The sequence below is a fragment of the Armigeres subalbatus genome, chromosome 2 (genome assembly GCF_024139115.2).
Source record: "Armigeres subalbatus isolate Guangzhou_Male chromosome 2, GZ_Asu_2, whole genome shotgun sequence".
Taxonomy (NCBI): Eukaryota; Metazoa; Arthropoda; class Insecta; order Diptera; family Culicidae; genus Armigeres; species Armigeres subalbatus.
In genome coordinates, this window is record NC_085140.1 from 366,191,080 (window position 1) to 366,217,265 (window position 26,186).

Here is a 26,186-nt window from a genome sequence, read left to right on the forward strand (position 1 = left end):
AGCAGGGCGAATCAACGCTAGGGGCAAAGTTAGTAGCTATCTCGATGACTTTTTCTTGCCATAACGCAATATAAATCATGAGGTGATACTACGTCTATTTCCTATCGGTTATCAGCTATCAGACTCAGCTGGTTTTCCTCTTCCATATTCAATTAGTCATCCACAGCCGACCACACTGGAAATACCATATTTTTTCAAAAAGCTACCAATACTATACACTGTTTAAATCATAACAAATTCGTACAGTGACGATTATGAAAAAATAAAACTGAAAATCACAATCTGGTATCCATAATTCATTTAGCAGACACCTATACTTTGCCATATTGCAAAAACATAATTGACGTCTCCCGACCGGCTTCTACCAGGGGCTCAAGCTCTAAATCAAAGGAGCTATTCTGTTTGACTATTGCGGAGAAATCAAATGAGTTACATATGCCTGCAACTAACACAACGCACAAAAAGATAAAGTTATTTGCATAGATGGCATTGTCCTATCAATGCTCTTCATTGCCACATCGATATGACTGCTTCATCACCGCAAATGATAGGAACTGGCTATTGAAATTATAAATTTTGGAAGCTTACGACAGTTTGAACCATTTGATCTGTATCGATTGTTAGCTTCGGTGCATGACAGAGTGTTGTGAAGATTTTAATAGAGAGTGACAATGTGGAGCTGTGTCACGTTACTCATATTGAGTATAGCGGTCCATAGAGGTACAGCTTTCAATTCCTCTAAACAATGTATCTTTCCAAAGTGAGAATTATTAAGTGATTAGGAATATTTCTTCAATTTAGTGAATCCTCAACTGATGTGCTACGAGTGTTTCGATTGCGACATAAATGCAGCTATTTTGGTGGATTGCAGTGAAGAATTTATAACAAGTGAGCAACCTTCTTCTCCGGATACTTCCGATTTGACTACTCCTGAACCGACTATCAATCCTACCTTGCCTACCACTCCTGATCCTACGTGTGCTGATTGTGAAACAGATACGTCTGCCACACCTACTGTACCAACAACTCCAGATTTAACAACTGCTTCTACATTACCCACTATACCAACAACGCCGGATTTGACAACTGCGTCTTCATCGGCCACTGTACCAACAACACCGGAATTAACAACGGTTTCTACGCTACCCACCGTACCAACTACTCCGGATCTAACATCAGCCCAAGAGTCAACATGTCCAACGTGTGCAACAGGTGAAACATTTACTCCTACTTTGCCAACCGGATCGGATTTAACAACCATTTCTACTGTTTCTGAAGATACAACTTGCCCAACATGTGCTCCAGAAACGGATACTACGCCAACTTTTACACCAACTCTTCCAACAACTCCTGAGCTTACTACTGAATCTACTTTACCAACGAGCGCCGATCCTACATGTCCTACGTGTGGGCCAGAAACCGATACCACTCCTGTATTCACACCAACATTACCGACTACGCCTACACTTACGACATCAACTGAAACCACTGCAACAGATACCGACACATCTTCACAGTCAACATTATCAATACCAACAAGTCCAGCTCTAACTCCCACGCTTACTGATACAACTCAACCACCAACGTTCACTAGTCCAACAACAGTGACTACTGATACAACTCCTACTCCGACGATTACCGTACCTACCACGCCTGAACCAACGTGTCCAACATGTGGCCCTGAAACAGATACAACCCCTGTTTTTACTCCGACATTACCAACAACTCCAGAGCTAACTACCATATCGACCGAGCCTACGGATACTGTGCCAACCTGCCCAACTTGTGGCCCTGAAACAGATACAACGCCAGTGTTCACTCCCACTTTGCCGACCACGCCAGAACTAACTACTATATCGACTGAGCCTACGGACACTGTACCAACTTGCCCAACTTGTGGGCCAGAAACAGACACCACACCAGTGTTCACCCCAACCTTACCAACAACTCCGGAGCTAACAACCATATCGACAACACCAACCAGCTCGGAACCGACGTGTCCAACTTGTGGTCCAGAAACAGATACAACACCTGTGTTCACTCCGACCTTACCAACAACTCCGGAGCTGACAACCATGTCGACGATAGTAACCGACACAGATCCTACTTGCCCAACGTGTGGTCCAGAAACAGATACAACACCTGTGTTCACTCCGACATTACCGACTACACCGGAACTGACAACCATGTCGACGATAGTAACCGACACAGATCCTACTTGCCCAACGTGTGGTCCATCAGAAACCACTCCACAGTTTACTCCTACTTTACCTACAGGTCCAGAGTTGACCACCATGTCTACACTACCGACGAATCCGGATCCAACGTGTCCCACCTGCGCGCCAGAAACAGGTAAAGTTTGAATCATTTTTGTTTAATGTGTCGAACATTCATCACAAACGCATCCAACCTTGAATCACGGTAAACATTTCTTTTTTGATTATTACATCTGACAAACGTTTGTGGATTTATACTTATGCAATGAATCAAATATATCGAGCTAATGTTTCTCGAAAAATTGGCTTCCTTATTTAAATGATAAATTATTTGTCCAAGGATGATTGGTCTTATCATTAATATTTCAGATAAAATAATCGATTTTTGATCGTTTTAGTTTATGTAAAAAAGTGAAAAATTACCAGATTTTCTTATAGAATTATATTGCTAGTGATTCGACCATTAATGCGAAGAAAACAAGTACCTTATTCATTGTACATATGCGCATTCCCGAGCAAAGCTTGAGAGAAAATCGATAACTTGTTTTGATGTTGGAAAATCGTCGCTTATGATTACTCAATTTTATATCTTTTTGGTCGTCGGTTAAAATTACAGAATGTATAGAAAAAAAAATACTTTGACATCAAAACTATTCCCGCTATCGATAAGATCAAATCGAAAACTTATTTGATATTGGTTCCTAATCTCATACTTGGTTCCTATAACAAAAGAAGTATACAGTTTGATATCAGATCATACAATTTGGAAATCTACAGCAAAATGAGATCAAAATATGTAATCAATCATCATGATTCATATTTGAAAACAAATTATGATTTCTATTTGATGTCAAAATCAAAATATGTTTTCTATATGCTCTCTTTATGTTTTCAGACTTTGCTCGAGTACACATTATCTATAGTTCATTATACACAATGAGTACCCTTGTCTCAAACTTATGGACCGTATCTTACTAATATCCGGCTGTCACTTTTCAGGCGATACAACTACTTCTCAGCTTACGACAGTCTGGTCAACGGTACCTACAAACACTGTTGGACCAACTACGCCTTCTTTCACAACCATTTGGCCAAGGTTCGGAGAAACCATCTTTTTACAACCCGAAGAAAAAGAAAGTCGAACTCTCTTTACAACAATTTGGCCTTCATTTGTTCAATCCACTTCACAACTTACAACAATATGGCCAGACTTTACGACATGCCCAACATGCGAACCGATACTCACAACCCCAAGTTTAACCACGATAACCCCATCAACTTCACAACTTACCACAATTTGGCCAACTTTAGCGCCCACTGTGCTTACCACACCTGATACTACGTGCCCAACATGTGGTCCAGAAATTACTCCATCCACGATAACACCTACGACTCCACAGTTCACTACAATCTGGCCAACTGTGGCTCCTACAACCCAGAGTCCAACGACAATATCGACGACGACTCCTCAATTCACCACAATCTGGCCAACGTTAGCACCTACAGTGCCTACAGCTCCTGATACGACATGCCCAACGTGTGGCCCCGTTACGGAGTCTACACAGACTTTGCCCACAACTCCGAGTCTGACTACGATAACGCCATCAACTCCTCAATTCACTACAATTTGGCCAACTGTGGCTCCTACAACCCAGAGTCCAACGACAATATCGACGACGACTCCCCAATTCACCACAATCTGGCCAACGTTGGCACCTACGGTGCCTACAGCTCCTGATACGACATGCCCAACGTGTGGCCCCGTTACGGAGTCTACACAGACTTTGCCCACAACTCCGAGTCTGACTACGATAACGCCATCGACTCCTCAATTCACTACAATTTGGCCAACTGTGGCTCCTACAACCCAGAGTCCAACGACAATATCGACGACGACTCCCCAATTCACCACAATCTGGCCAACGTTGGCACCTACGGTGCCTACAGCTCCTGATACGACATGCCCAACGTGTGGCCCAGTTACGGATTCTACACCGACTTTGCCCACAACTCCGAGTCTGACTACGATAACGCCATCGACTCCTCAATTAACTACAATTTGGCCAACACTGGCACCTACTTTGCCGACCACCCCCGATCCGACATGTCCAACGTGCGGCCCCATTACGGAGTCAACGCCCGTTTGGACACCGACATTGCCGACAACCCCCAGCCTGACTACGGTAACGCCGTCAATTCCGACAACTCCCGATCCTACGTGCCCAACATGCGGACCAGTGGAAACAGCACCGCAGTTTACTCCAACGCTTCCAACAACTTTTGCTCCAACTTGCGCAACGTGTGATCCAGTAACAGGTATGGCTAAACGGTGACAATTATCTTTTATATTCAATCGACAGCAGTAAACACATTTACGCACATACTCCCACATTCACTGCAAATATGCAATCAAAATTTTTGATTTTGCTTTCAAGCCCTGAGCATCCCATACTTCGGCTTTAATATTATTAGACATAATTGTTAGCATTTTTATCATTCATTTGTTGAGGTGCAGCGCATTCGAAATGTTTTGCTTCTTCTTAAGCTCTGGTGGTTTTCAATTAAGCAATCGCTCATCGTCTATTTTTCCATTTCAACTCATGAGCGGATACGAAACTACCACAACATTTTGAAAAAGCATACGAAGCCAATGGCGATTAATTTGCAGCGGAGATTGCCTTCAATCATGTGCGATAGCCATATAACATTTAACTAGCATTTTAACTAGCATTTTAACTTTGCAAACATTTTGACTTTTCACCAGGTTAGGTTTTGGTCGATCTTTTTATTTCATTATGGAGGCTACATCGCCATTAATCTCTAAGGTTGTCTTTGTTGTGATGTTCTGATGCATTCCAATCTACTAAATTTCCATTCTTGAACATTGTAAACCTAACCTCGAGTCACCACGAGTACGTTGGCTTCTACCCCTCTGTTACTAACTTCATAATAAAAGGATATTGATTGCATATTAAAAAGAACTATGGTTCTGTAAAGTATTATACACGCCTGAGCCTACCAAATAAGCGAAATTGAAAAAAAAAAACAACTTAATTCACCGTGTGGTGATACTGCCTTTCTCGCATTTGGCCAAGACACCAACCTTATATGGCGCTTATATAGTTCGATTCTATTTTCTTCATAACTTTTAAACGCAATGCTTTGTTGTACCAGAAAGTAAAAAATCTTCTAAATAGTTTGCCAATTTCGTTTCTGCCCTGTCCCTGCTCGAACTTTTCCTGAGTCCGGGTTAGATTCATTTTGTAGATTCATCGTTACCCAGTAACTTCGTAAGTAGTTACTTCCGAATTCTAATTTGGTGCTACGCCGACAATATTTTCAAGTGTTAAGGCTCCCGCTGACGTAAGCGATTTAATCGCCGCGACGGCGACAACTAGTCGCCACTATTCTATTATTGTTGCTGCAGGCAGTGTTCTATTTACGCTTCCATACCAACGGCGACAGAATCGCTGTCGCCAAGCGATACAATCGCGTCATGACTTTCTCGTCGCGTGTGTTTGGAGGAACCTTTAGTGGTCTGGAAAGCTTTTGGAAAATAAGTTTAAAGTGTGCGTTTCAATAGTATTTATCTTCGCCAAGTTTGGGTTTCGTGATATAACAGAGTCTGAGTACGCTTACTTGTCCCGTCGACACGAGCACCTCTCGTTTTTATCCGGAGCCCAGGGCTGGTAACGACCGATGCTGCTCAAAATAGTGACTTTAGTGACCAAATATGACGAAAAAAGGGACCAAACAGTGACTTTCAGTTGCAGAAAAAGTGACCAAATAGTGACTTGCAAGTTCGATGAGATGAAATCATGCATTTTTGGGTCAAATGAGAATATTTTTTTCGTAATTTGTGACGGAAAACATCTTTCTCTCACCGCTCTTTTCACTTAGGACGAACTCAGAAGAGAAACGAAAATCGTACACGCTAACTTTTATCTACCCAGTGACTAAGTGAAATTGTATTGCCCTCTCTTTTAATCCCACGGAAATTTTACTCAATATCAGTCAAAAGCAGGACTACTCAAAACTATGAGTAGTCTTGCAAGCAAATCAAATTTTAACGTCACTGTAAGTGAGCGAAATATGGTTATTGCTCATAAGACCTGTTTTTCTTTCCCGAAAAATGATTCCTCGGCAAAAATCTGCGTGAATGAGCGTTTTCTCCTCGTGAGAATAAGTGAAAATTACGATCACTGGATGAGCTGAATGATTTAAGAAAAATGCAGAGAACTCTACGTTTTGTCATAGGTTTCACGGAAGTTTTTGGAATTTTGTAGTGCGAAAGGAACAATAGTACGGATCGTTTTGGTAGAAAACAAAACAAAAATTATGAAGATTGTACTACTGCTTATAATGCAGGACCATGCTCTCTGAACTTTTAAATATTATAAAATACGCAGATTTTCCTACTTGCTGTGCGTATTCATGAACGATTTTTGCTATGGAATTCGACAGCGCATGCGATCTTCAAAATTGGAATGACGTAGTCTTTTTTCTATCCTACTCAATAAATATTTTTTGGAGCAAATCCTTCATTACATCCGTCAATACTACAAAAAAAAGCCGCATGAGAGCAAATTTTTGTATTTTGAGGCAACAAACCAAAATCTAAATTTCCTGAAATTGGGGTGGAATGCTGGCATTTTTATCAGTGAATAATAAGGGTATGCGATAACACACTTTTTCTTAACGAAACGAAATTTAAAATGTCTATGTTGATTCGGATCGATACGAAACGAAATAGAAATTTACTTTCGAGACTTCGAAACGATATGAAATCAAGGTTCATTTAATTCGAATTTTTTCGAAACGAAACGAAACTTTAATTTTTATTAAATTGGTCTTTCATTATGTACGCAATTCTGATTTCACAGTCAAATAACTGTTTTGCGACCAATAGAGTTATAATAACAGAAGAAGCAGTCTTTGGTAAATCACCGCATTTCCGCCGCATATACCATTGACGATAAGGCAATACCCCAGATTTTGTGCCGCTTTAAAGGAATATGATCATTATATCAGTAAGTATAAAAAAATATATATAAATTGTGGGATTTTTCATATGCGGATTCAAATTTCGTTTTAAACCTTAGTTCACTTAAGAATAATGTAATTATGCTGAAGCATACTTCATATTGTATTGTTAGCGTGATTTTATAGTATTGAGCTAAGTCAAAATTAGAAAATGAATGCTTAGAAGAATCCTGTGCAGCTTTCTAAAATCATAAAAACAATCTCAGAAATGCCCACAAATCTTCAATGTTCCTTACATATTGTGCAAATAGTCAAAGAAGAGCTTAGGTTGATTATCTGTACACGTCGTAGTTGCTAATCTTGATTGGGCGAGAAACAGCAAATATGCACAGCTAACCAATTAAATAATATTTTTGGGCTACAAAAAAGTTATTCTTATTGTATACTTGCTTCGGAGTTTCCAATTCATGGCCAATAACGATGCTTTTCACGTCCTTACAGTCAATTTAGGTTTAGGAGAGGAAAATTAGTTTAACACTCATTGTTATAAAAGACCGAGGAATGCTCTGCATATCCGTGAGCGCTACGGGAAAGGAATCATTGGTTAGTAGAGAAGGTAATTCATGTGAAACCCCTTGGTAAGCGACTAAATATTTACAATTAATTGCATATTATTTGGCAACTCGGCCGAACGAAAATCAATTTTTGTTAAATATCTTGGCTGTTATATATGATATTTAACAGAAAAAAATAGACTCAATATTTATTGTAAACGAAGATATTTTAAAAACAAGGAGACGAAAACTGCACACTTAGTTTTTATTTCTGCAGCTTGGCAAAAATCCGCACAGTCATGCGCCAGCAAAATAATAAACTGATATTCTGGTAAAAAATATGTATGTTAGCTGATTTTCAGCAAATCATTTGATGATTTCCAGCAATTGAGCGATTCCAAGCAACAGCATCAAAATTTAAGAAAATTTTTAATTCATGATTTTCTATTGAGTTGAAACTTTGCACAGTTTTTCAATTTCATCTAAATCGTCATTTTTCGATATCAAATCTTCATATTGAGTCACGACTAACTTTTCAAAAGGGTGTATGTGAAAATGGTTCAAAAATATTTAAAAAGCTGCACAGCAAAAACGGAATGTTCGATTGTTATGATTTTTTCAGCAAAGTTTTTTTGCCTTTAAAAATATCATTTTTGTCACAAAAACTCAAATATCTCAAAACCCTATCTTTTTTCGAACGTAATTTTTTTAGGGAAAACGGTCCATTATATTAGCTATCTACCATAAACATTTGGTGATGGTAAACTAATAAACAAAAAAGTTATGACATTTCAAACATTTCACAATTTTCACATATAGTAAACAAAAAAAAATTTCCGTGTATTTTTTCCAAGAATTGCAGTTTGATGCAGATTTTATTGTTAAGGGCCTTGTGTGAGTTAAACAAGTTGTTTGTATGATATTCCATATTTATGTATTCATCGATATTATGTATATTATATGTATAAATATTATATGTATAAATAAATAAAAATGAATTAATATTATCCTAAGTATTAAATTAAATGTGGCAGTTACACAATGTTGTTATAGAAACTCTAAGAGTTTTGGGTTTGAATTTTGGTATGGGTTATGATATCATGAAAACAGTTTATTAATACTTATTTTTTATTTATTTTTATTAAATTTTTTTAAAATATCGAACACTTTTGAATTATTATCAGCACAGTTTGAGTATAGTTTTGCTTTAATTTTATTTTCCGACAATGGAATGAAACAGTGAAATTGCTCGCTGAGCTCTGAAGCCTTTATTTCGTACTCTTCAGTAGTAGTAAAACAAAATGATAATTTGGTTAAATCTTTTTCTTTTCTACGATTTGCCCAATCAAAAAGTTCTTTCGCAGTTTTAATTGGATGCTCACGTTCTTTGGCTAAACTTGCTCTTGTGGCCATGCGCTTTATTGTTCCTCCAATAGCACCACAAGGACCTTTGCCATGTGATGTAGCAAAAAAATGCCATTCTGCATCAATTCCGTACATTGATTTAAATTGACATAGGCTCGAAAAATTCTTACGATTTTTGTACTGCGACGCTGCTCCATCAGACATGAAATATATCTTTTTGACTTCTTTATGCTTATCAACGCGTAAAAAGTTAATCATTTTTTCAATGAACAAGTTTACGGATACTGAATCGTGTCTTAAATCTTCGGAAATTATAATAAAACTGAAGTGTTCAATTTGCGTACTTCCATTAAAATAAATAACGAATGGATGAATTGTAGCTTGTTGTACGTTCCAGTGATGGGACTGCACTTCATCTTGCAATACAAATCTGTAATTTTCAGAAAAATCACAAATGACTAAAAATTCACCATTTTGTAATGTATTTTTCGTATTTTTAAAAAGCTGGATTGTTCTGTTTTAATGAAATCGTGAGGGATTAAACTTTCTAATTTCAAGCAAAAATATGACACAAACTCATCTACAGGTTTTACAATAGTTTCTATGTCACACCTATCCGTGGTCACCCATTGCTCAAATGATAACTGATCAATATATTTTTCTTCAAACTCAGCGAATAAAGTATTTTCCAATGATGAAGAATCTGGACAATCCGAACAAGATCGTAGATAGCAATTTGATGTTGTATTTTCACACAAAAGAAATTGATTCTTTTCAAACTATGTAAAATAAGATTAATATTCTCATGGGTTGTGCACACACACACATTATGTGTTCCTGAATTGGAAAGAAGCTTACATTGCCTTGGCCGAAGGCTTGCAAATGAGGAAAAACCTATTTTAATATTATCGTGAATTTCCTTGAAGCGTGTGTACGCTTCTTTCAAAGTCGTCATCATTAATCGTTTTTGGATTGCTTGACGCTTTCCATCTTTTTTTACTGATACATAATCTTTTTGACCAGGCATAGCTCGAATTGAACTACTATTTCTTTTGTCTCATCTGTTAATGCAGTACTAGACCTAGTATTTTTGGTTGAAAGACAGTTATTCTTCAATTGTTTTGCCTCTTTTACTGTATTTCTATTGGTTTTGAACTCATCAATGGCATCCTGAATAGACCACGAACTTGGCAGCATCGACAAAATCAATAATTTTTCTTTCCTTGTCGTGGCTGCATTCGAGAACCTTTCCTTCATATTTATAATTACCTCATCGTAGTCTGTATTTTCCACATCATCAGGTCCCTAATTTGAAGAGGTTTCTTCGTACAGCTTTGTTTATTTCACGGTATTTTTTCTCCGGGTAATAAACGTAGTCCATCTTCTCCATTTAATCAGGAGTCACTTTTATCCCAGCTATGCCCTCGTTAAAGCGTTCGATGTTGACCTTTTGGATACACTCATCTTCCGATTGATTTGTTGAAACAGATTTCGCTGATGGTACGGTGGCAAGGCTCTCAGCACTTAATACTTCTGGTAATTCCTCAGTTGTTGTCGATACATCTGGCAATTCCTCAGTTGCTGTCGTTTTCGAACTTCCTGCGCTCTGCTCAACCGATGATATACAGATTGCTCTTTTGTCAACGTTTAGACGGCAGGACGTGCAAATGCGTAAATTTGTATTCAATGTGGACATTGGAGCATAACCAGTCGCTTTCAGTTTATCTATGGTGCTTTCGGTGAGATTTCGTAACTCTTTTGAACACTTTTTTTCCATCAAACGGCCTACAACAGTTGAGAAAGCGGCTACTCATGTTGTTTGTAATATTTCAATAAACAAAATCACTTTTAAGTTTTTACTGACTAGTTTGGTGTCATTTGCTTGACTGAAGAAAAAAATTACTATAAGATCTTTAACAACCTTAGTAGTAGTAATTTTTGCTTTTTCGTGAGCATTGTCATGGTATGTACCTATCATGCATTTGTTGTTGTTGAAGATACCTGTTTCCTCCGATCATAAAGTCTATTCTCTAAGAGGTATATTTTTGCAGGTAAACTATAGACGTACACGTGTATATAAATCTTTGATTTTGCAGCTTTTGTCTTAAAAATAACATTTCTGATATGTTTCTATCAACGTTATTATCAACAGGTTTCAACACTATTAAAAGAATTTTTCGCCAGTCACGTGCAATGAAAATTATGACACTATCAATACTTTTGATCACAACACTGGATCGTGTCTAAGTTTCTTATAGATGCTTATATTTTGATCAAAATATCATGAAAACAACTTGTTTAAATCACGTCCCTTAACAATAAAATCTGCATCAAACTGCAATTCTCGAAATAACTTACACAGAAAAAATTTTTTTACTAAATGTAAAAATTGTGAAATGTTTGAAATGTCATAACTTTTTGTTTATTAGTTTACCATCACCAAATTTTTATGGTAGATAGCTAATATAATGGACCGTTTTCCTAAAAAATTACGTTCGAAAAAGATAGGGTTTTGAGATATTTGAGTTTTGTGACAAAAATGATATTTTTAAAGGCAAAAAATTTTTTTTACTGTGCACATTTTCTTAAGAATCACCATTTAGTTGTCTAACTTTGCTGAAAAATCATAACAATCGAATATTCCGTTTTTGCTGTGCAGCTTTTAAATATTTTTGAACCATTTTCACATACACCCTTTTGAAAAGTTAGTCGTGACTCAATATGAAGATTTGATATCGAAAAATGACGATTTAGATGAAATTGAAAAACTGTGCAGAGTTTCAAATATTTTCGAAATGGTCGCTCAGGATCGACTGACATGCCCCCGTGGAATGCCTCAATTTTGACAGAAATCTCGGCAAAAAAAATGTTTGCTATGGCACGGCTGCGCGAATCTCGGTAAAAGTTGAACATTTTGCTGAGATCCCAGTAAAAAAATTTAAGTATGTGTGTTTCAAATCTATCCAACGCAAGATCAATGTGCTTCGTTTAATAAGCTTCTTCAACATGATCGATTCCGCACTAAATAATTGTGTGCTCCTTGATGCAGACATTAGTGTTATCACTTCGTATTCTCCCACACTAGCTAGGAATTAACTGGTTAAACAAATTTTTGCTACGTGAGGTAGATTTTTTTCACTTTGCGTTCTCCCGGACTAGTTGCCGTCCCATGACACGATCGATTCCGCATTCATATTGTGCAAATAGTAAAAAATATCACAAAATATAAATTTGAATATTTGAAACACTGAAGACGTTTTATAGAAGAAAACTACATACGTATTCGTCGACTAAGAATGGGGTTATGTAGTAAGCGTTAACAGAAAAAATGTATAACCTAAAGTTTTGAAAACAACTTAACGGCGCAGCCAAAAATTTTGATAATATAATGTATGGTTTAAGTTCAAATTTGTTTCGAAATTCCGAGGAATTCCGTTAAATTTCGTTAGAAGCTAGTTTTTTCTATCGAAATTTTTGTAATTTTACAAAACGAAACGAAATCAAGAAATCAGGTTTCGCCATGCCCAAATTCCGCGGAATTTCGTTTCGAACCACCTGGAACGAAATTTTTCGAAATACCGCATATGCTTAGTGAATAAGATCACTAAATTTAGCACATTTATGGCTTTGTGCTGTGAAATTAAAATGATAGCATTTGGTCAGTATTGGGAAAAGTTGTAAAATTTTTGCATGGCCACTAAAAAACATCTTTAGGAGGGACAAAACACAGTTAATAATAGAGTAAATAAGGTTAGGCCGATACAAATATTTAAAATCTATTTTGTCTCCCTCCCCCCTCGGATTTTTTTTGGATAATTTTGAGGATTTTCAAAACATTCTTTAACAAATCCGAGGAATTTTTTGTTTTTTTTTTCATTTTATTATTTATTTTTTATTATCCCCCCCTTGACCTTTCGGAGACCAGTAGGACAAAAAATTAATTAAATATTTGTAACGGCCTTATCAATAAAAAAATAGCTCGCTACATAACGATCTTTAGTCTAGAAGATCTATTATAAAAATACACTATAACAATACTACTTTAGTTCTCGGTAAAACAGGCGAGCATCGAATCCCCCAAGGGGTCAAGTCTCTCAAAGAATCAAGTCTCCCCACCTTCCCTTACCGTAAAGTTTGAGTTTAAAAAAATCGAAATCGGCAAGTCTCCCACTTGCATGACTGTATAGCAATTATAAAAATTGTGACGTAGAATACCTTCAATTAGCTACTGGTGAAATGCCAATAAGAGCAGCGAGTTAAATGGCTGGCTAAGTTTCAGAGCGATAATTTTTCCAAGATCCGTAATTTCGTTTCCGCCATCAACAAAGCATCATCTGACGCATACAAAAAGCTTTGTTACAAAAAATCTTAGTCAATAGCTTCAAAATAGTTGAAAATAGTGACTTTAGTGACTTGAGGTCGAAAAAAGATACTTTTTAGTGACTTGCCCGAACTAAAAAGTGACCCGCTACCAGGCCTGCCGCAGCCGAATGTCATTAATACAGACTTAAACTCTGGATCCTCGGGCAATTTAGTTTTCTCCTCGCTCCTCTCCTGTTTTTGCTGGTCGTGATGGAGGCGTTCTTAAGAGTGACCATTGGTGTATTCGACTGGTAGTTCAATAACTACACGCAAAAAAATGTTGCGGTCGAAACTACCATTCCGAGGGTTAATTTAAGAATACGCACCGACGATTTTCAGCAGACAACAAACCCGTTTGATTTTACCATGCGCACAGTAAAAATCAACTGGGGTTCTGATGGAATGTTGTTGCATGAACTGAATCAGTGGTGAATTTGTCCAAATGCGTGGTTAATTTAACTGAAAATTTGTGGTTGTTTTAAAAACATGGCGTAGTCTACAAAATAGTAACCGTTACCATGGAATTTTCTTCTGTGTAGTATTTGGTTCAATGGTCATCCGAATTTCTTGTTATGCCGACAAATCCATGCAATGCGTAGGCGTATAGCCAGTAAAACCAGTTCGAAAATGAAACTTATCATTCGATAGATTTTGAGACAAACTGTTAAAAAGTACCCTACAGTTCAGTAAGTCAAAAAGCTAAATTAGCGAACTTACCGGTAGGTACTTCTGTTATTTAAAAAAAAAAATGTAAATGTCCCATGCTCTAATGATAGTTGTCATATAAAATAACTTTCAGAATGTAAACATGATCTCATTTGAACAAGATTCCACAAAAGTGGAAATAAGACTCCCCCTTGGGGGCATCCGGCACACGGATTTCGGGGAAGGGTCGATTGGTCGAAACTCATTCGACCGAAAGCCACTTGGCCGAATGCCACTAGGCCGAAAGTTATTTGGCCGAACGGGTCGTTTGGCCGAAAGGGCCGTTTGGCAGAAAGGGTCGTTTGGCCAAAAGAGTCTTTTGGGCGAATGGGTCATTTGGCCGAAAGGGTCATTTGGCCGAAAGGATCATTTGACCAAAAGGGTCATTAGGCCGACAGGGTCATTAGGCTGAAAGGGTCATTTGGCTGAAAGTGTCATTTGGCCGAAAGTGTCATTTGGCCAACAGGGTCATTTGGCCGACAGGGTCATTTGGCCGAAAGGGTCGTTTGGCCGAAAGAGTCATTTGGTCGAATAGGACATTTGAAAAGTGATAAATTATGAATGAGAAGAGAGACGACTCACTTCTCGCTCTTCATTTTTCTCTTCTCACTGTAAAAAGTAAGAATCGCGGAATGAGTAGTCAGACGTCTATTTTCTCACTCCTCATTTCTTACTTATCGCTGTCAAAAGTGAGTAGTGTGAAGTGGGTAGTGAGACGTCTCACTACTCATTCCGCGCTTCTCACTTTTTACAGTGAGAAGAGAAAAATGAAGAATGAGAAGTTAGACGTCTCATTTCTCTCTCCTCATTTATCACTTCGCCCTGTAAAATGTAAGAGGTGCAGAGTGAGTAGTGAGACTCACCACTCACTTCGTGCTCCGCATTTTTTACAATGAGAATTAGAAATTAGGAATGAGAATTGAGAAGTTACTCATAGTTTCACACTTTTCAAATGAACTATTCGGCCAAATGACCCTTTCGGGCTAATGATCCTTTCGGTCAAATGACCATTTCGGTCAAACGACCCTTTCGGCCAAATGACCCTTTCGGTCAAATGACCCTTTCGGTCAAATGACCCGTTCGGCCAAATGACCCTTTCAGCCTAATGACCCTTTCGGCCAAATGACCCTTTCGGCCTAATGACCCTTTTAGCTAAACGACCCTTTCGGCTGAATGTCCCTAATGGTCTGTTCGGCCAAATGGTATATTCGGTCAAACAACTGTCAGCCTAGTGGCATTCGGCCAAATGACTTTCGTCCAAATAGGTTTCGGCCAAACGACCCTTCCCCCAACGGGCTTTGGGACAGTTTGTCGAATGACATTTCGTCGAATGACGTTTAGTCGAATGCCATTTAGTCGAAAGTACATTTGGTCGAAAGGACATTTAGTCGAATGGACATTTAGTCGAAATGAAATTTAGTCGAACGTACATTTAGTCGAAGGGACATTTAGTCGAATGGAAATTTAGTCTAATGTTGAAACTGTTTAGTCGGTAATAGGTAATTAGTTAAACGGATAATTCGTCAATAGATTTTTGGTTGAATTTGAATAAATAATCCACAATTCAGTCGACGTGAACAAGTTCAGCACAAGTGCGGAAGAGCGGAAGAAAAGAATGTGGATGTCAATGAGGATTTTTCACCTGAGCTAAAAAAAACTTCTGGAGACTCTGATGTATTATAGAAAAATTGAAAACCTACAGAAAAAGCAACCCTTCATTTTTTTCGGCGCATTATCAAAAACCAATGATATCAATGTTACTACTTCATCGTAGTCGGCTTTGGAACATTTCGTTGATTGACAGCTAGTCTAATGACATTTGGTCAAATGACATTTCGTCGAAAGGACGTTTAGTCGAAGGGACATTTGGTCGAATGAAAATGGTTTTCTTATTCTTTTCATTGAAACACTTTCTTTCACTCAATATTTATACAATAGTTCAGAATGAAATTGTCTTTCAACCATAATTCGTTTATTATTGGCCGAAAATTTAATTCCGACCTAATGGTCATATGAATCTCTGGTGCAATGATGACTGAATTTCTTTTGACCAGGTGGTATAGATTCATCGTAATCGGTTAGAGGGGTTCGCCAAAGTCAATATCCAGTTGGAAATATTCTCGGGATATTCACCGTTTTCGTATTATTTATTATTTTTATTGACCCATCATTCTTTGGACAATATTGGAGCAATAATTATATGACTTTCAGAAAACCCGAATAAATCATTTATTTTTTAAATGTTAATGACTAAAGTTCTTTTCTTTCAAATAGCCATTCGACGGAACGTTGTTAGACTAAATTTACCAAGATTTTTAATCGACCAAATGCACGAATTTGTTTAATTCTAAAATCAGATTTCGACTAAATGTCAATTCGACCAAATGTCCTTTCGACCAAACGTCATTCGACCAAATGTCCTGCGTATCTAGTGGATTAAAAAAACATTTTCGACTAAATGTCCTTTCGACCAAATGTCCATTCGACGTAATGTCTTTTCGACCAAATGTCATTCGACTAAATGTCATTCGACGAAATGTCTTTCGACGAAATGGTATAGATTCCCCCCAACGATACCAGTGGAGAAATGTGGAGACGCCTCGTGACAGGAAATCGTACGTACTTTGTCGAGAAGCGTGTTGCACTCTGTAGGCCAGTGTGTAGCAGAATGTATCCAGATGACATTTCGTGTTCTCCAAAGCTCTGCCAACGGACTTCATTCAGTCAGGATCTCAAGAACTATGCGGTGCACTTCATTGGCCTAGCTTTGCTGGGCATGACTTAACTTAACACATCACATGTTCCAATTATCGTCCATTTTTTGTACTAAAAGTCATTGCCGTAAAATCAGTTCACAATAATTATGAGCCGGTTTCTCGTACATTATTTAATGGTCCAGAGAAGGCAGATTCGCTACCCGTCGTGATGCAGCTGTCATTTTATTATAGCTTCTGAAGAGGAACATTTCTTATTTAGCAGCTGGATAAAAGATAAAAACATTGGTTGCCTTATGTGAATATGCAATTTAGCAGTAGGATTATGGATTATCTAAAAAAATTTTGCCTCGGTACACTTTCTGATTCTCTTGATCGTTTATCTTAAAGTTGGTAAGCCTTCAATGCGTGAGACCGGATGCGACTGCTTGGAAGGGTACCGAAAATTATTATCTAAACTTTTCATACAGGTTTGACAGACAGATGATGTTTGCTGTTGTTTTTGGCGGGTTGAAGGTTTTCTTCTACGCGGCCATACTCAGTAGGGAGACTGAGGAGTAGGGTGTCCCAAAATTGGACAAAGTCTCGAATGTTTGGGGCTCAACCCTCAAATGAAAGCTTAGGGTATAACAAAAGAAAAAACGTTCTACGACAACTCTAGGAAATGACGTTTAGGGGTAGCCCTGACGCATTTTATGAAAAAAGTGCATTTTTTTTAGGGAACATCGAAAAAGGAAAATGGAAAGGAAAAAGTTTCGATGGAATCTATCCATTTCATATTTTTTTACATTCAACTTGGGAGTTTAACTTTATGGTGAAATACTCATACGGCATGTTTTAGGTCTATTTTTTTCCACTGATGCTTTAAATGCTCTGAAATTATGATTTTCTCCATATTTTTTTTCTATTAATGCATCCAAATATTATGGATACCCATCCATAATAATGCCTTCGAAACTAAATACACAAAGAAGATGGGGAATTTCATAAGAAACATTTTGCTAAAAATAACAGCTTTCTATATCAATCCGCTTTCTAAAGGACGAACGCCTTTCTGTGGACACAGAAGAGACGTACTAATCTTTATCATAATCAGTTAATACATTCTTTCAACGTAAGCAGCATTATCGAGATTGGTGAGGTAAGCATGCATTCACTATGACAAAACCATATCATGCTTAGAAGCTTCATGGATATAACCAGTCGGTCAGTTTTTTGACGATACCAGTTGCCTAGTTGATTTTTATCAGGCAATATTCGACGATCCTTTCATGTTGTCAATTTACATAAAGCCTTTCACTATTTGTCATATCGTCATCAAGCAGTCAATTATTTAAGGATGTTGTTGTATCTGTTCGATCACGACGTAACATAAATATTCATGCTTCTGAAGACCATCTGCTATAATGTCTTGACCAACGCTTGAACAGCGCTTCATCAGGGCAATGTGTAGTACAAGTTGGCTAACGCCATTTCATACTACCGTAAACCAATCATCCCCACAAGTCTTCGTTTAACAGAGTCTAACTATTTACCCATAGTCTGGCCTATCTGGCCAAAAGATGCAACAACCTCTCCGACGGTGTTGGCCAAAAATTCAGATGCACGAACAGTGCTCACGACTATATGGCCGTCAAATATTGGTGGATTAACTACTCCTGTACTCACGACTGCCGGTGGGATTCTAACAACACCGATACTCACGCAAGGAACCCAAGGGGGTGGCATTCTCACGACGCCTTGGTTGACCCAGGCGCCGGGAATTATCACAACACCTGCTTTAACCTTACCTTCGGGAATTCTCACCACACCTTCACCAACTTTGGCTTCAGGAATCCTGACAACACCGTGGTTAACTCTGGCTGCGCGAGCTGGCACCACCGAATCACAGGACTCCACAATGTTCGCTCCGACAGTGACTCCGCCGGCAAAAGAAGCAAGACATATCCCACTTCCAACTAAAGTATGCTACACGACCGAGCATCTAGGTTAGTATGACATATTCAACGTAATCCATCCATCAGTTCATATTAATGAAGTTTTATCTATTTTAGTGAATAATCGATTAGTGACTAATCGAGGCTGTGCGGCACGGGATCGCTCACTTGAAACGACATGTGCGAGCTTGACAAACAACCAATCGTTTACGAGATGTTCCGTGTGTGCATGGGGTCTCTGTAATCGGTAATGTGGTGCAACAATTAATATTTAAGGTCATTGATATTAGCTTAATAATTAAGTCTGCGAATAAAACTAGTATCTTCTTATTTTACAATTGTCAAATCGAGATGTGTTCGATTTCTCAGGGCCAATGCTATCTCAAAATCTCTATTGGTATAATTCGCAATCAATCATGAAGATAGCACACTCAATGCGTCTAATTTCCCCGTGTTAAGATCCCAAAAAATTCCCGCCAAACACATGTAAGGTTTCGCATTGCCGGTTTCTCGAAAAAAAAAACTATGTCACCATTGATAAACAACCATCGGAGCATGTCTGACTAATCATTCGTTATCTATCACTCTCGGTGCGATGGTATTCCACCGGCACTGAGAATGAAAATGATGATACGTTATCTAGGAAATCAAAATCGTACCCTCAGTATGCAATTCGACCATATCGTGCATCTGTTACGGAATCTAGTCATTTTTTGGGGGTGTGAAATATAAAACATTTCTGTCCGCGTTGTCCCTTAACTCGTACAGTTGTACTTTGACCGATATCCGAATATCAGGCGACAGCAATTTGCTGTTTCGTCATCACTCGATGGTAATCCATCATCAAACAAATGAACGTAATCTAGTTCGTACATGGCCAATAGGTTGGAATTTCCGTAAAAAAGGCTTCTGTTCTTACATACGCATTTTTAAACAAGATCTGTTCTTATTAGAAGCGTTCGAACTAGGTCAAATTCCAGTTATGAAGTGATTGAAGAATTTAAGTGTGACCACTCCGATTCGAAGCCTGTTAAAGTTTAAGGTTTTCAGGTTACGATTTATGTGTTGGCAAACACTTTTCATATTTACATAGGGGGAAAGACGGCTTTGGCAGGTTTTGTTCTATTATTGTCAGGGGGGTTTTTGTCGACCAAATTTTATGAAATTTGGCCACAATATTCTTTGATATGCAAAGAATGTTTAGGCCAAATTTGAGCATAGTCAGTCATAAAAACCCCCTGTCAATAATAGAACAAAACCTGCCAAAGCCGTCATTCCCCCTATGAATTTGGGATGGAAATATGTTTAAATTCTTGTACGAATATTTAGTCGAATTGAATCCAAATGTACATATATTTTCATAAATTTAGCCAGAGAATAGGCCCATCCGTTTTTTGTTGAATTAAAATAAATTATATTATATATTAATCAAATCGTTATTTGAATGAGTTCAACAAGAAGATAAATTAAATGGGCTTTATTGACAGTGTAGAAATGATAAAATAATAATAGCGTTTCAGACCGCATTGTGCTCTTGTACTGTGCGGTTGTCTGGTCTCTTTGCTGAATGAAGTTTTTTTTTCCTGTTCGGGTGTGCCACTGCGACCAATTATTAGATTTATTGTGGCGTTACCCGTATCATTGGTGTTTAAGTGCGGGTCGAATTTCTTCAGTGCTATTGAGAAGCAATGCAGTATCGGTTTCGATACAGTTGTTGTTTTGTTTTCTCAAGACCACCATTACAAGGTCCCGCTATTTAGACCCTTCATAGAGAGCAATCCCATTGAAGGCGCGCCCCTTATAAATAGTAAATCAATCCTTTCTTGAGAAAACAGAACAGTAATACTGTTTTTGGCCATGCATCGGAGCCCTAGCCGCTAGCCACATCCTTGTCTTGCTTCTAGAGTTTCACCAGTAAAACTCGGGGCAGCAGGGACTATGTCCAAGGGCTTGACGATCCCTCCCCAGGCCATCTGCGAGTTGTGGCGCCTGCCTAGGATGTGGTGGGGTTTGACAGTGGGCCCTGTTAAACCTCTATAAAAAGCTGCATGAATCCGCAAGTAGGCTCCGCCAAAGCGACCGTGTGCCGCTCAAAGCGCACAAGCCCAAGTCCTGGTGTTAGGTGGGACGCTAAACAGCCCTGACACGACGGCCCTCCGACGAGACAGGAGGTTTGCGCAGGCCCAATAAGCCGCCTTTAAAAACAACCATTACGAACAACATAGAAGATAATACGACTCGATACAATCGGCAACGACCTAGGCGACGAATAAAGGATCACGATTGGAAGCTTGGAACATGGAACTGCAAGTCGCTTGGCTTCGCAGGTTGCGACAGGATAATCTACGATGAATTACATCCCCGCAACTTCGATGTCGTAGCGCTGCAGGAAATCTGCTGGACAGGACAGAAAGTGTGGAAAAGCGGGCATCGAGCGGCTACCTTCTACCAAAGCTGTGGCACCACCAACGAGCTGGGAACCGGCTTCATAGTGCTGGGAAAGATGCGCCAACGCGTGATTGGGTGGCAGCCAATCAACGCAAGGATGTGCAAGCTGAGGATAAAAGGCCGTTTCTTCAACTATAGCATCATCAACGTGCACTGCCCACACGAAGGGAGATCCGACGACGAGAAAGAAGCGTTCTATGCGCAGCTGGAGCAGACATACGATGGATGCCCACTGCGGGACGTCAAAATCGTTATCGGTGACATGAACGCTCAGGTAGGAAGGGAGGAAATGTATAGACCGGTCATCGGACCGGATAGTCTGCATACCGTATCGAACGACAACGGCCAACGATGCATAAACTTTGCAGCCTCCCGCGGAATGGTAGTCCGAAGCACTTTCTTCCCCGTAAGAATATCCACAAGGCCACATGGAAATCACCTAATCAAGTAACGGAAAACCAAATCGACCACGTTCTTATCGACGGTAAATTTTCTCCGACATCACGAACGTACGCACTTACCGCAGTGCGAATATTGAATCCGACCACTACCTCGTCGCAGTATGTCTGCGCTCAAAACTCTCGACGGTGATCAACACGCGTCGGAGTCGTCCGCCGCGGCTAAACATTGGGCGGCTACAAGACGGTAGACTAGCCCAAGACTACGCGCAGCAGCTGGAAGTGGCACTCCCAACGGAAGAGCAGCTAGGCGCAGCATCTCTTGAAGATGGCTGGAGAGATATTCGATCCGCCATTGGAAGCACCGCAACCGCTGCACTAGGCACGGTGGCTCCGGATCAGAGGAACGACTGGTATGACGGTGAATGTGAGCAGTTAGTTGAGGAGAAGAATGCAGCATGGGCGAGATTGCTGCAACACCGCACGAGGGCGAACGAGGCACGATACAAACGGGCGCGGAACAGACAAAACTCGATTTTCCGGAGGAAAAAGCGCCAGCAGGAAGATCGAGACCGTGAAGAGACGGAGGAACTGTACCGCGCTAATAACGCACGAAAGTTTTATGAGAAGTTGAACCGTTCACGTAAGGGCCATGTGCCACAGCCCGATATGTGTAAGGACATAAACGGGAACCTTCTTACGAACGAGCGTGAGGTGATCCAAAGGTGGCGGCAGCACTACGAAGAGCACCTGAATGGCGATATGGCAGACAACGGTGGCGGTATGGTAATGAACCTAGGAGCACGCGCGCAGGACATGCGACTTCCGGCTCCGAATCTCCAGGAAATTCAGGAGGAGATCGGCCGGCTGAAAAACAACAAAGCCCCTGGAGTTGACCAACTACCAGGAGAGCTGTTTAAACACGGTGGTGAAGCACTGGCTAGAGCGCTGCACTGGGTGATTACCAAGGTTTGGAGGATGAGGTTCTGCCGCAGGAGTGGATGGAAGGTGTCGTGTGTCCCATCTACAAAAAGGGCGATAAGCTGGATTGTAGCAACTACCGCGCAATCACATTGCTGAACGCCGCCTACAAGGTACTCTCTCAAATTTTATGCCGTCGACTAACACCAATTGCAAGAGAGTTCGTGGGGCAGTACCAGGCGGGATTTATGGGTGAACGCTCTACCACAGACCAGGTGTTCGCCATACGTCAGGTATTGCAGAAATGCCGCGAATACAACGTGCCCACACATCATCTATTTATCGACTTCAAAGCCGCATATGATACAATCGATCGGGACCAGCTATGGCAGCTAATGCACGAAAACGGATTTCCGGATAAACTGATACGGTTGATCAAGGCGACGATGGATCGGGTGATGTGCGTAGTTCGAGTTTCAGGGCATTCTCGAGTCCCTTCGAAACCCGAAGAGGGATACGGCAAGGTGATGGTCTTTCGTGTCAGCTATTCAACATCGCTTGGGAGGGAGTAATACGAAGAGCAGGGATTGACACGAGTGGTACGATTTTCCCGAAGTCCGTCATTGATATCATGGCACGTAACTTTGAGAGGATGGAGGAAGCCTACATCAGACTGAAAAGCGAAGCTAAACGGATTGGACTAGTCATCAACACGTCGAAGACGAAGTACATGATAGGAAGAGGCTCAAGAGAGGTCAATGTGGAGCCACCCACCACGAGTTTCTATCGGTGGTGACGAAATCGAGGTGGTTGAAGAATTCGTGTACTTGGGCTCACTGGTGACCGCCGATAACGATACCAGCAGAGAAATTCGGAGACGCATAGTGGCTGGAAATCGTACGTACTTTGGACTCCGCAAGACGCTCCGATCGAATAGAGTTCGCCGCCGTACCAAACTGACTATCTACAAAACGCTTATAAGACCGGTAGTTCTCTACGGACACGAGACCTGGACGATGCTCGTGGAGGACCAACGCGCACTGGGAGTTTTCGAAAGGAAGGTGCTGCGTACCATCTATGGTGGGGTGCAGATGGCGGACGGTACGTGGAGGAGGCGAATGAACCACGAGTTGCATCAGCTGTTGGGAGAACCATCCATCGTTCACACCGCAAAAATCGGAAGACTGCGGTGGGCCGGGCACGTAGCCAGAATGTCGGACAGTAATCCGGTGAAAATGGTTCTCGACAACGATCCGACGGGAACAAGAAGGCGAGGTGCACAGCGGGCAAGGTGGATCGATCAGATGGAGGACGACTTGCGGACCCTCCGCAGACTGCGTGGTTGGCGAAGTGCAGCCTTAAACCGAGCTGAATGGAGAAGTCTTTTATGTGCAGCACAGGCCACTCCGGCCTTAGTCTGATGATAAATAAATAAATAGTAAAACTCTTAAAACCCGGGATTTAGCTCTGTCTACAAGACCATTTCAAGCAAGAGAATTTGTTCAGTAATAAGAACTTCCGTGTGTTCCTCTCACTACAATTGTTCACCAGTTCAAGAAGAGTTAGTACGTATTTAAACCCCTAACTCGATTTTTCCAGAAGTCAGTTCAGCCTGGGACCGGGTACCGAGGTTTTTAAATAATTGCTTGAAAAGTTGTTTTCGCTGCATACAGTTTAGCCTCAAACAAGAGGAATTCGAGTCTTTCAACTGTCTGCAAGGTAACATTAATTATGTTTTATTTCTGAGACTGCTGTTGGTAGCGTTTTTAATACTACCCGAAGCTGTTTCAATTTCCACAGTGCATCTCAACGCTATTTGTACCTACTGATCCCGTTACGATCTTTGCTTGAACTCGTGCCTTCGTTTTACGTTGGACCCGTTTGTGGAAGTAAAATTCCGACAAGCGGTGGTAATCCTGCAGGGACACCGTTCTGGAAAAAAAAACCTCTTAGAAGGTCACGTCTTCACGCTCAGCAATGAGCATTAATAAAAACAAGAGGAAGGGGGACTCTGAATTCTCCACTTCATTCTAAGAAACAAGGTTTCAAGACCGTCCTGCCAAAGCGCGGAAAAAAAATAGAAGGAAGCTGGAGACTTCAGATGTTCCTTCTAACTCTAACATTGAAAATAATTCTTCTTCTATCGAACTGAGCAATCACAATATGCAGTGCTTTTGCATCCGCAAAACCAAGGCAACCTATCAGGCATGAATTAAATAGCTATTATAACTTTAGCAGATTTGTTTGCTATCTCTGTCACTTTTACCCGTATTGGCATGTTAAATGTTAGGTCATCTAAGGTCATCTTCTTGGCTACAGATACAAATCAACGAGCGTAGCGATGAACTTCTCATCTCATATGTAACTTCATGTGGAATAACCTCATTCTGGTTGCATTGGGTGGTTCATCATCTTTTTGAAGGTTTGAATTTTACATATTAATTGGTCTAGTGCATTCGTGGCTACAAGTCAACACTATGAATGTTGGATTTGGATTCCCAGTCTGCTAGGATTTTTCCAAACTTCCCTGGGCATGGAATATCATTGTGATAGCTTCGTGATATTGAACCGGTGCCAGCGAAAGTGGTACACGTTACATTGAGTAAATTTTACAGGAGACGCATTTTTCCAAAAACTTCGAAAATAAAATTCAAATTAGCAATTTTCTGCATCTATGTAAACTGTACCAACGTGTTATGACTGAAGTGCCTAAAGGTAGTAATGAGAGGCTTAGGGACAAAAGGTCCAAAGACAAAACGTCGAAGGACAAAAGGTCGAAGGGACAAATGGTCGAAAAGACAAAACGTCGAACGGGACAGAACGTCGAACGGGACAATAGGTCGAAAGAAACTAAAGATCAATAAGATCAAAAGGTCGAAATGGACAAGGAACTGAAACGGAGAGAGTCAATCTAGCACCAGAGTTGCCCTACACAGTTAGCAAAAACTCTGCTCTTTTATTTTTCACAATATTTAACAAATAAATAAAATTCATTCAGTGAGTACAATCAATAGATGGATGTAGAGTTTTTTAAATGTCACTTCGATCTGTCAAAATGGTGCATGCCGTACATCTAATACACCGGCGTATATTACCCGCCAGTGTATTTTCAATGCGTGCGCCTGCGTGGCTGTGGAGTGCACTATTTTGACAGATCGAAGCGACATTCAGAAAACCTAGATTTTCATCTATTATTTGCACTCATTGAATGAATTTTATTAAATTGCTGAAAATAGTTTAAAATAAAAGAGCAACTTTTTTTGCCAACTGTATAGGACAACTCTGTCTCGCGCAATACAAGTTTTATTCACTTCCTAATTCAACAATCTTTGTATTTCTAACACAACTATCTAGACATTCATGATATTGTTTCATAGTAATTACTCCTTCTTTGAAAATTGCTCATTCTTCAACTTTGATTGATGTGATGAGTGTGTTATTTCTACTTGAAGTTAAATGCATTTCATAAATTCCTTCGGAATACACCCAACTTGTTATCAACTGTGGGCTTCGTGGCCGTACGGTTAGCGACGTCAATCGCCTAAGCGCAATTGCTATGGAGTGTGGGTTCGATTCCCGCCCT

General features: G+C 39.9%; 1 protein-coding gene across 2 annotated transcripts; it reads left to right on the forward strand.

The window, feature by feature from the left end:
- Window positions 1-619: 619 nt before the first annotated feature.
- On the forward strand, window positions 620-19,181 carry LOC134217194 (mucin-2-like). 2 transcript variants are annotated; one of them, XM_062695980.1, is made up of 7 exons: window positions 620-720; window positions 802-888; window positions 1,180-1,212; window positions 1,279-2,352; window positions 3,216-4,532; window positions 18,732-18,887; window positions 18,954-19,181. In XM_062695980.1, exons 1-7 carry the CDS (start codon window positions 672-674, stop codon window positions 19,085-19,087), a joined length of 2,850 nt encoding a protein of 949 aa, XP_062551964.1. In that variant the 5' UTR covers window positions 620-671; the 3' UTR covers window positions 19,088-19,181. The 2 variants fall into 2 exon arrangements, with proteins under 2 accessions (XP_062551964.1, XP_062551963.1); XM_062695979.1 differs by having other exon boundaries at window positions 802-1,212.
- Window positions 19,182-26,186: the final 7,005 nt, after the last annotated feature.